The sequence below is a fragment of the Lynx canadensis genome, chromosome D1, assembly GCF_007474595.2.
Source record: "Lynx canadensis isolate LIC74 chromosome D1, mLynCan4.pri.v2, whole genome shotgun sequence".
NCBI lineage: Eukaryota > Metazoa > Chordata > Mammalia > Carnivora > Felidae > Lynx > Lynx canadensis.
In genome coordinates, this window is record NC_044312.2 from 71,577,179 (window position 1) to 71,588,734 (window position 11,556).

Below are 11,556 nucleotides of genomic sequence, written 5' to 3' on the forward strand. Positions count from 1 at the left end.
GTAAAGGCAAAAGCCCTGACATATGCTTGAGGAAGAGCATGAAGGTCAAGATGCCTGGAGTGAAATGAAAATCAGAGGAGTTGAGGTCAGTGCAATAATTTGAGCCAGACCACGAGGCCCTTGTGGATTATTTGAAGAACGTTGGCTTTGAATCTGGGTGGTATGGGTGGACATTTGAAGGTTTTGAGCAGAGAAGTGATATGCTCTGGCTGCTGTGATCACAGATTGTTGGAAGTAGGCAGGAAGGTATGTTAGGGGCCTTTTGTAGTAATGCAGGTGAGAGATGGTGGTGGCCGGGACCAAGGTCCACTTATTTATTTCTCCATCCGTTTCACTTTTTATTGTACCAATGTAACATGGCCTATGTCTGAGGCTTTTCACCACTGTTCATCCATTCCTTTGTCCCTCTGTGATCTGTCCAGCTATCTTCACTACACGTGAAGTCTTTAGAAGTTTTTACTTGTCTTTAAAGTCTTTAACTGCCAGACATAGAGCATTATGCTAGATGCTGGTTGATGTGGGCATATTCTTCTGGGACTTGGGCCCTAACCCGGGAGGCTAGATGCATCCATGGGAGTTCACCTGTCAGGAAACCAAGTTGGCCCTGGCAAGCCCAGAAAGAATAGTGTCAACACTTCAGTATTCTGGGTGCCCTGTGATCTGGGGGGGGGGGGGTCCTAGTTTACTTCCAGGAGGGGGCCAAATTTATGCTGAATCTTGATGTGTAGGGGCATCAAATCTTTTTTTTTAATTTTTTTATTACTGTTTATTATTTATATTTGAGAGAGAGAAAGACCAAGTGTGAGCAGGGGAGGGGCAGAGAGAGAAAGAGACACAGAATTTGAAGCAGGTTCCAGATTTGAGCCATCAGCACAGAGTCTGACGCCAGGCTCAAACTCCCGAACCGCGAGATCATGACCTGAGCTGAAGTTGGATGCTTAACTGACTGAGCCACCCAGGCGCCCTGATAGCAAATCAGTTCTGAAGAATAGATCTGGAACATGCCTTAAAGCTTGAACATAAAGGATGTACCAGGCAGTATAGGGTGGTAATGCCAAAACAGGTAGGATGGGCTGGAGACAGGGTCTGGGGAGTCATGAGTGCCAGGCTAAGGAGTTCAGACTTGAGTTAAGAGATAGTGGGGAGACATGACAGGCTTTCAATGAGGTATTATGGGAGCTATGTGTTAACAGATTGGAACTAACATCACAGTGACAAAGGTAGGCTGGGGGCTGGGACCCAGCAAGAAAACAATTGCCTTGTGCAAGCCTTCTTAGGCTTATGACCCACAGGGTCCCTGAGGTTGGGGAGACTGTTGGGGTGGCCCCCAGATGTGCAGTGGGCTGGGATGCAATGATGTGGGTGCTCTAATGGCCAACACTAGCAGCAGGTAATGTGAGCAGATGTTACTGGGACAAACTCCAGATGTCTCCTGCAACTAGAAGCTACCTTTGAGCAAAGAACACAGCAGCCTGAGCTCTGGGAAGAGCAATCTGGAGAAGAGTTTGGATCTGGCATCTGGTCATGAGTGACTCTTGTAGAAGCTTCTGGGGAGGGGATCATTGGATTATAGGAACATTAGGTTCTGAGTAGAAGCTCATCTAATCCACCCCTCTACTCTTACAGATGGATAATTGGAAGCCCAGAAAGGGCATAACATGTCCAAAACCATGTAGAACACATGCGGCAAGAGAAAGTTCAAACATCTTATTTGAACTCCTGTTGGAAGAATTACTAGATTGAATTACACATTTATATATCTCTTTCGGTGGAAGAGGAAATTCTAAGAAAAAGAAAATTGTTTTATTCATTTACTTCTCTATCATTCTCTATCATTTAGCTGGGGCCTGATACAGAGCAGATGCTTTGCCCAACCCCATGACCACACTGTCTCCCCTCTTGACCCAGGCCAAAGAAGGTGTTAGACTGGTCTCAGAGTGGGCCACACATGGGCTTAGGAAGAGCTGCCTGCAGATGGGAGTAGAGCCTGGCTCTGGATCCCTCATATACTCATCTGGCCTGGACCATGGCCATTTCTACCTCACTTATACTCAGAGCTCTTGGCAAAGGCTTCCTGGGGGCCATAGGTGTGAGTGAGTAAAGGGAGCAGCTGCCATGAAAATGACTGCTGAAAGGGTGAGGACACAGGTGTGGGATGGGCCGAGGTGGCCTGTGCCTAACTAAGGCCACTGTAGGAGACAACGTCCCTGTCCAGCTGGAGATAGAAAGCATCTCATAGGGGGTCCTGAGCAGCACCCACGTAGACACCTAGAATGCATATTTGGGACTTAAGTCCAGTGCCTGAGGGTAGGCCCCCCCAGGGACCTCACTGGATCCACGTAATTGCTCCTCTGTTGTCCCAACAAGCTGAAGACCACTTCTTTATGAGCACATCCTGTTCTCTTCCCCACAGCATGAAGAAATCTGTGCCTTAGTGGCAGAATTACATATGAGATTGTCCTTTAATGCCCCTTCATCCCCACATTCAGGATCCTGGTGGGGAGGGCTGAACTGGAGACAGTTTTCTGAAGAGTCACAGAGATTTGGGCCACAATTCCTGGCAGCCCGGGCCCTGTGGTCTGTGTCAGTACTGGACTGGTAATTGGTTCTTAAACTCTTGGTCAACACGTTCTGTTTGTCTTGTGCTGAGAAGTCGGCAGAGGGATTTCCACACAGAGAAGAGTGATGAGTTATAAGTGTGAGCAAACTGAACTTGTAGACACAGGAAAACAAGTGCCCCCAAATTCAGCATCCCATAGTGAGTACCCTGGGGAAGGCAGTGGTTTTCTTCAGGTGTCAGGTCATAACACTGTCTCTCCAAGGTAGCATCATGGACCAGAATGGACCAGCATAGCTTCATGGACCAGTATCATGACAGGGAGGGAAGAAAGAACTCGGCTTCTAGTCTGGATTCAGCCATAAATTTACTTTGTGATTTGGATAAGTTATTTACCACGCCAGGGCCTTAGTTTCCCTTCGCATAAGCTGCAGGATTGGAAAAGACCATTCCCAAGGTCCTTCCATTATACTCCAGGTTTTCTAAAAATTTTTTTTAATGTTTATTTATTTTTGAAAGAGAGACAGAGTGAGAGGCAGAGGGGCAGAGAGAGAAGGAGTCACAGAATCCGAAGCAGGCTCCAGGCTCTGAGCTGTCAGCACAGAGCCCGACGTGGGGCTTGAACTCACGGAGTGTAAGATAGTGACCTGAGCTGAAGTCAGACACTTAACTGACTGAGCCACCCAGGCACCCTTATACTCCAGGTTTTCTTGCTTACATTATGTTAACAGAAATTTTAGTTAGGCCTCAACTTTGAGATTTCTATCTTGGCCCAGGGCTCATTTTTCCCTTTGCCTAAAATTTCACTGTTATACATTCATTCCTTTGGGTCTTTTAAGAGATTCTTATTTCCACAGACAGTATTGCCTAGCAAAATACCTCTTACTTTTATTATTTCATGTAAAGACCCAGAGCAGTGTCAACTCCATTATTTTATTTCAGTCTTTACAACAATTGTGCCAGGTTATCAGAGACATATTATTATCTCCAGTTTGCCTATGAGAAAAGAGGTCCAGACAGGTTAGTAACCTGACAAAGTTCACAAATTTAGTTACTGGCAAAGCAGAGAAGAGGTGGCTGTTGGTTTCTTGGCCACTGGTCTGTTTTTTTCTGTGCCACCTTTTGGATTTAGCAAGGGGTCCTAAGGACTGTATGGCACGGGGGCTGTGGTTTTTAGCACATGGCAATAGTATCAGGATAAGAGCATCAACCCCCCACATACCCATGCCATGTAAGGTTGAAGTGTTCTCAGCCGGGGCAGCCCTAGGCACTGTGCTGAGGGGCTGTGCTGGCCCCCTCATAGGTTGGCCAGGGCAGAAAGCAGGTCCTCTACAGCTTTCATACCGGATCCTGATCTGCTGTCTGTCCTAGACTGTGTTAGCAGGGTGGTGGGTATCTGGCCAAACTTGGGTATCTGGCCAAACTTCCTACCCATCCCCCCCAGATTTATTGAGATATAATTGACATATCATATTGTGTAAGCTTAAGGTATACAATGTAAAGATTTGATAAACGTATTTATTGTGAAATTATTACCACCATAAGGTGAGTTAATACATCCATCACCTGATGGATGACAGTTACGTTTTTTGTAACTGTGATGAAAATACTGAAGATCAACTCTTAGCAACTTGCAAATATACAATATAGTATTTTTAAAAAATGTTTATTTATTTATTTTGAGAGAGAGCATGCGAGCAGGGGAGGGGCAGAGAGAGACGGGGAGAGAGGGAACCAAGCAGGCTCCATGCTGTCAGAGCAGAGCCCAATGCGGGGCTTGATCTCACGGTCAAGTGAGAGCCTGATCTGAGCCAAAATCAAGTTGGATGCTTAACTGACTGAGCTATCCAGGTGCCCCAACAATATAGTATTGTTAACTATAGTCACCCTCCATGTTGTGTGCTAGATCCCTAGAACTTATCCACCTGGAATTTGTAACTTTTGACTAATATCTCTTCATTTCCCCCAACCCCTAGCCTCAGGAAACCACCATTCTACTCTCTGTTTCTATGAATTCAGCATTTTTAGATGCTACATATAAGTGAGGTCATACAGTATTTGTCTTTCTCTGCCTGACTTATTTCACTTAGCATAATGCTCTCAAGGTTCATCTGTATTATTACAAAAGGCAGGATTTCCTTTTTTATGGTTGAATAATATCCCATTGCATATGTATGTATGTATATGTACACACGTATATAAAGAAAATGTGTTATTTCCATGTCTCAGCTATTGTAAATAATGGTGTAAGGAATGTGGGGGTACAGATAGCTCTTTGAGATACTGATTTCATTTCCTTCAGATTATATACCAAGAAGTAAGATTGCTGGATCATATGATATATATTTTTTAATGTTTATTTATTCTTTTTTTCAAATACACAATTTTTATTTTTGTTTTTGTTTTACTTTGAATTAATTTTTTTAATTAATTTTTAAAATTTACATTCAAGTTGGTTGTCATATAATGCAACAAAGATTCCAAGAGTAGATTCCTTAATGCCCCTTACCCATTTAGCCCATCCCCCTTCCCACAACCCCTCCAGTAACTCTCAGTTTGTTCTTCATATTTTAGAGTCTCTTATGTTTTGTCCCCCTTCCTGTTTTTATATTATTTTTGCTTCCCTTCCCTTATGTTCATCTGTTTTGTATCTTAAAATCCTCATATGAGTGAAGTCATATGATATTTGTCTTTCTCTGACTAATTTCGCTTAGCATACTACCCTCTAGTTCCATCCATGTAGTTGCAAATGGCAAGATTTTATTCTTTTTGATGGACATTTGGGCTCTTTCCATACTTTGGGTATTATTGATAGTGCTGCTATAAACATTCAGATGCATGTGTCCCTTCGAAACAGCATACTTGTATCCCTTGGATAAACACCTAGGAGTGCAGTATTCCTTCTTGCTGGGTTGTAGGGTAATGTTTATTTACTCTTGAGAGAAAGAAGAGAGAGAGAGAGAGAGAGAGAGAGAGAGAGAGAGAGAGAGAGACAGAGCATGAATGGGGGAGGGGCAGAGAGAGAGGGAGACACAGAATCTGAAGCAGGCTCCAGGCTCCAAGCTATCAGCACAGAGCCTGATGCGGGGCTTGAACCCATGAACTGTGAGATCATGACCTGAGCCAAAGTCAGACACTTAACTGACTGAACCACCCAGGTGCCTCATAGTTCTATTTTTAATTTTTTGAGGAGCTTCCATACTATTTTCCATAGTGGTTGTACCAATTTACATTCCCACTGACAGTGCATAAGGGCTCCCTTTTCTCGATGTCCTCACCAACACTTACTTATTCTCTCTTGTCTTTTTGATGCTGGCCATTCTGACAGGTGTGAGGTGATGTCTCATTGTGGTTGTGATTTGCATTTCCCTGGTGATGAGTGATGATGAACACCGTTCACGTATATGTTGGTCCTTTGTGTGTCTTCTTTGAAAAAAAGTGTCTATTCAAGCCTTTTGCACATTTTACAACAGATTTTTAAATTAAAAAAATTTTTTTGCTCTTGAGTTGTATGAGCTCCTTATATATTAACCCCTTATCAGATATATAGTGTGCTAATTTTTTTTAACCATTCTACAGGTTACCTTTCCATTTTGTTGACTGTTTCTTTGCTGTGCAGAAGCTTTTTAGTTTGATGTAGTCCCACTTGTTTATTTTTACTTCTGTTGCTTGTGTTTTCTTTCGCTCTTGTTAACTTTAATGCTCCACATTTATCTTGATCACAATGGTGGTAACCTCTTCGTCAACAACCTTGTGAATTGACGAGTTGGCTCTCGTTCTTCTGTCCATCAGGCAGATATACTCTCCTCAGCTGGTCTGACTTAGGTATGGAGCCTCCATTCTTCTTCTTTTTGTTAATGTAATTTTTTATCAAATTGGCTAACATACAGTGTATACCGTGTGCTCTTGGTTTTGGGGTTAGATTCCCGTGGTTCATCGCTTACATACAACACCCAGTGCTCATCCCAACAAGTGCCCTCCTCAATGCCCATCACCCATTTTCCTTTCTCCCCCCACTACCCTCTCCCCAAGCAACCCTCAGTTTGTTCTCTATATTTTTTTTTAAATTTTTTTCAATGTTTTTTATTTATTTTTGGGACAGAGAGAGACAGAGCATGAACGGGGGAGGGGCAGAGAGAGAGGGAGACACAGAATCGGAAACAGGCTCCAGGCTCCGAGCCATCAGCCCAGAGCCCGATGCGGGGCTCGAACTCACAGACCGCGAGATCGTGACCTGGCTGAAGTCGGACGCTTAACCGACTGCGCCACCCAGGCGCCCCAGTTCTCTATATTTAAGAGTCTCTTATGGTTTGCATCTCTCCTGGAGCCTCTACTCTTCACATGACAAGACAGGAAAGCACAGATTGCTGGGTGATCAGCCTTCTCAAGAGGGATGTTGGCTTCTAGGCACATTTTCATAAAGTGCCAGAGAACACTTTCTCTGTGTGCACAGTAATTTTGCACCGAAGGGATGCAGTTAGGAGCCTCTGCTTCTTCCTCACCTTCTGCTCTTCAAATTCTGCCTTCCTCTTGGTATGAGTCTTTGACTTAAGGTGGTCACTAATGGTGGACTTGCAAACATGATTCAGAACCACGATGTAAGAAGTGCAGCAGAGTTTTCCTCTGTCTTTGTGCAGCTCACTTCGAAACTCAAAGTCAGTGGCTGGATCCAGGGGAGTCCCATACAAAGCAATCTTAGAATGGTTTGGAGCAGGTGGTGCTGTCACTACAAACCTTTCCATTGTGACTTCGAATAAGGTTCCAATAAGTTTCCAGTTTTTTTTCATCTTGACACTTAGTAGTGCAAAACCAGGGATGCTTGAAATCCTGACATTTTTGTTTGCTCAAACTTGGAGATGCCTTCAAATCAGTTTTTTTTTAGAAGTGGTGATGGGGAGTTACTTTCTGGGGCTGCACCATATTTTCCGTGGGGTGCTGGGAAGTCATGCCTTTATGTAGGATTGGGGATGCCATTAGGGGAAGTGGACGAGACCTGGTGGGAAGAGAAAGCAGAAGGAAGAAGAAAAGGATCAAGGGAGTTAGGGAGAAGGAAGAGCCTTGCTGCACCTCCCCCCACCCCTCCCCATCGTCCCTGCTATTGACCTCTAGGGGTTTTACAGTTTTGGGTCTGACAATTAAGTCTTTAATTTATTTTGAGTTAATTTTTGTGAGTGGTGTAAGATAGGGGTCCAATTTCATTCTTTTGAATGTGACTAGTTATTGAAGAGATTCTCTTTTCCTTATTGAGTGTTCTTATCTCCCTGTGAAATATTAGTTAACTATACATATGGGTGATTATTTCTAGGCTCTCAGTTTTTTTTCCACTGGTCTGTGTGTCTGTTTTTATACTTGTCCCATACAGTTTTGATTCGTATAGCTTTATAATATAGTTTGAAATCAGAAAGTGTGATGTCTCCAGCCTTGTTCTTAAGATTGCTTTGGTTATTTAGAGTCTTTTGTGGTGCCCTTTGAATTTTAGGATAGTTTTCTCTTTTGTGAAAAAAAAAAAACCCGCCATTAGAATTTTGATAAGAATTAGATTGTGTCTGTAGATGGCTTTGTGTGATATGGACACTTTAACAATATTAATTATTCTCAGCTGTGAATATGGTATGTCTTTGGATTCCATTTATTTGTGTCTTCTTCAATTTCTTTAATCAATGTCTTTTTTTTTTTTTTTTTGAGAGAGAGAGAGAGCGAGTAGAGGAGAGGGGCAGAGGGAGAGAGACAGAGAGTCTTAAGGAGACTCCATGATCAGCATGGAACCTGATGTGGGGCTCGATCCCACAACCCTGGGATCATGACCTGAACTGAAATCGAGTTGGGTACTCCACTGACTGAGACACCCAGGCGCCCTTTCATCAATGTCTTATAGTTGTCAGTGTATGTATTTTTCACCTCCCTGGTTAAATTTATTCCTAAGTATTTCATTCTTTTTGACGCTATTATAAATGAGATTTTTTTCTTTATTTCTTCTTTAGATAGTCTGTTATTAGTGTATAGACATGTAACTGTTTTTTTGTATGTCGATTTTGAATCCTGAAACTATACTGAATTCATTTATTAGTTCTAACAGTTTTTTTTTTTTTTTGGTGGATTCTTTAGGGTTTTTAAAAAATATATAACATCATGTCATCTGCAAACAAAGCCAGTTTTACTTCTTCCTTTCTGATTTGGATTCCTTTTATTTCCTTTTCTTAAATAATTGCTCTGGCTAGGACTTTCAGTACTATGTTGAATGGGAGTGTTGAAAGTGGGCACCATTGTACTGTTTTTGACCTTAGAGGAAGAGATTTTAATCTTTCATCATTGACTATGATGTTAACTATGAGTTTGTTAAATCTGTTTTTTATTATGTTGGGGTATGGTTTTTTGGTACTCAATTCATTGAACACTTTTTTTTCTTTCACAAAAAGACACTGAATTTTGTCAAATGCCTTTTCTGTATCTGTTGAGGGGATCATATAATTTTTTATCCTTCATTTTATTAATGTGGTGTAAAATGTTTATTGATTTCTGTATGTTGAACCTTCCTTGCATCCCAGGGATAAATCCCACTTGATCATTCTAACTGAATTCAACAACACATTAAAACATTCATATACCAGGTCATTAATTAACCTTTCCTTTCTCATTTTCAGAAGCTTTTTCATTGGCTTTTCCTGGAGATGGCTGTTCTTTTTGGTCTGCAGAAGGGGACTTTTAGAGCAACGCTTTTGCCTGGTTCTCTCTGGCTCAAACCGACTAGATTTTTGCTCTGGGACAAGCAGGAGCTTCAGGGAAAGGAGTGTGTGGGCAAGAAGGAGCTCACCCCTCATAGACCAGGCAGGAGCAATCACCCCTCAGCCCCCAACACACATACCCTCATTCACTTTCTGCTTGTGATTTGGGATGTGCTGTGTGCTCTCTGACTCCCTCTGTTTCCCCCTCCACTGTCATTAATCACATTTCTACGGTTGCTTTGGTCTATTTTGGGGCTTGCTACTTGATTCTCTAAGTTTATCCGGGGTCAGTATCACATGGTGTATACTACTTGAAAATAAGTCTTGTTATCTGGCAGGAAAAGTCCCTTAATTTATTTTTCTTTTTCAGGAATAATCTTGGTTATACAGTTCAGATTTAACTCATGAAGTTCTAGGGGAAAAAAATCCTGTGAGGACTTGGTTGGGATTACACTGTATCTATATATCAGCTTATGGTAAATTTACATTTTCGTATCTATGTCTATCTATATGCAATAAATTTTCATTTATTTTGGGCCTATTTAATATCTTTTCATAATTTTTGTTTTTTTTTCATTAAGGAACTTGTACATGTTAAGATTCATTTTTATATACCTTAAATATTTTTGTTGCTCTTGTTAATGCTTTTCTTCTAAATTTCACTTGATGTTTGTGCCAGTGGCTAGGACTCTACTTGACTTTTGTGTGTTCGTTTCTGTCCAACTTTCTAAGCCATTTTATGAGTTAAAATAGTTCATTAGTGGGTACTTTGGAGTTTTCTATATTGACAACGAGAGTGACTTACCAGCTCATGCTGCATTTTAGGAACAATTAGGGAAAGCCATGTCTCCCCAGACGTGACTGGTGGATCCAGTCGTGTGTAAGGTGTGTGACAGGAGGGCACAGCAGAGGCCTGATACAGCCCCCACTCACTCCCCTGGCTGTGTGCACTGGCTGATGTGGCAGCCCATCGTATCAGCTGCAAATGATGACAGTTTGGGTTCTTTCCATTCTTACAAATTCTCTTTCTTTCTACACTAGCTGAGATCTGTAGTACAATAATGAATAGAAGTTAGTGGGAGCTGGGCATTTTTATTTTGTTTTTGGTTTCATAGGAAATGCTTTCAACACGTCGTGATTAAATATGGTAGATACTTTTTTCTGGGCAGATGCCCTTTAATCTATTTAGGGAGGGTCTATTTCTTTACTAAAAGATTTTATTATAAATGGCTGTAGAATTTTACAAAGTTGGTTTTATTCGTCTACTGAGATGACCATAAGGTTTTCCTTTTTTACCCTATTAATGTAGTGAGTTTCCTTCATCTATTTTCTAATGTTAAAACAGCCATGAATTTTGGGGCTAAACCCAACTTGGCCGTAGTATATTATCCTTTTCATATACAGCTGGACTTCTTGCTAATATTTTGTTTAGTATATTTTCATCTATGTTCTTACATGAAATTGGCCCATGAATTTCCTTTCTTGTGATTTGCTGAGTTTCAGTATCAAAATTATGTCAGCTTCCTAAAGTGAATTGAAGTGTGCTTTCTTTTTTCTTGTTCTCTGGAAGAGTTTGAGTTTGTCTTTTTTTTTTTTTTTTTTTTTTTTTTAATGATAGAAACTCATCTGTGAACTTTTCTGTGCCTGGTGTTTTCATTATGGAAAGCTTTTAAAGTACTGATTAATTTATTTGGTAGTTATAGATCTATTTCTTCCTGAGTCAATTTTGGCTAATTGTATTTTTCTATAAATTTGTCTAGAGCAAGTAACTTATTTATTTAACTTGTTTATGATTTCAGTGATATTGCAGAATATTCTTGTCCATATAATATTATCCATAACATTCTTTTATCTCTGCTGCATCTGTAGTAATAAACTCCCTTTTATTGCTAATATTGATTATTTGTGTTTCTTTTATTTTTTTTTCTGATCTCTCTCCCCCCGCTCCCCACTGATCTTTCCAAAGGTTTGTCTATTTTATTTGTATTTTCAAAAACTAACTTTAACTCTGTTGATCCTTTTATTTGTGTGTACATTTTGTTTTGTGTCTTTGTTGTGTTTTGCTTAATGTTAGTTCCTATATTAACTATTTTTCTTCTGCTAATTTCTTTGGAATTATTCTCCTCTTGTCTAAAATTTCTTATACTGTTAGAAGTTAAAAATCTAATTTTTATATTTTCTTGTTTTCTAATTTAATGCTTCGATTTTTGCTTTTAATTTTACTTACCTGTATACTACATTATTTTTGTATATGCATTTTCATAATCATTTGGGTTT

At 40.7% G+C, this 11,556-nt stretch overlaps 1 protein-coding gene across 1 annotated transcript; it reads right to left on the reverse strand.

The window, feature by feature from the left end:
- Positions 1-6,299: 6,299 nt before the first annotated feature.
- LOC115526164 (CGG triplet repeat-binding protein 1-like) lies at positions 6,300-7,354 on the reverse strand. Its single transcript, XM_030333648.1, is given in 3 exon segments — positions 6,300-6,404; positions 6,899-6,993; positions 6,996-7,354. Coding segments are annotated over 3 exon segments (549 nt in total). The 5' UTR covers positions 7,345-7,354.
- Positions 7,355-11,556: the final 4,202 nt, after the last annotated feature.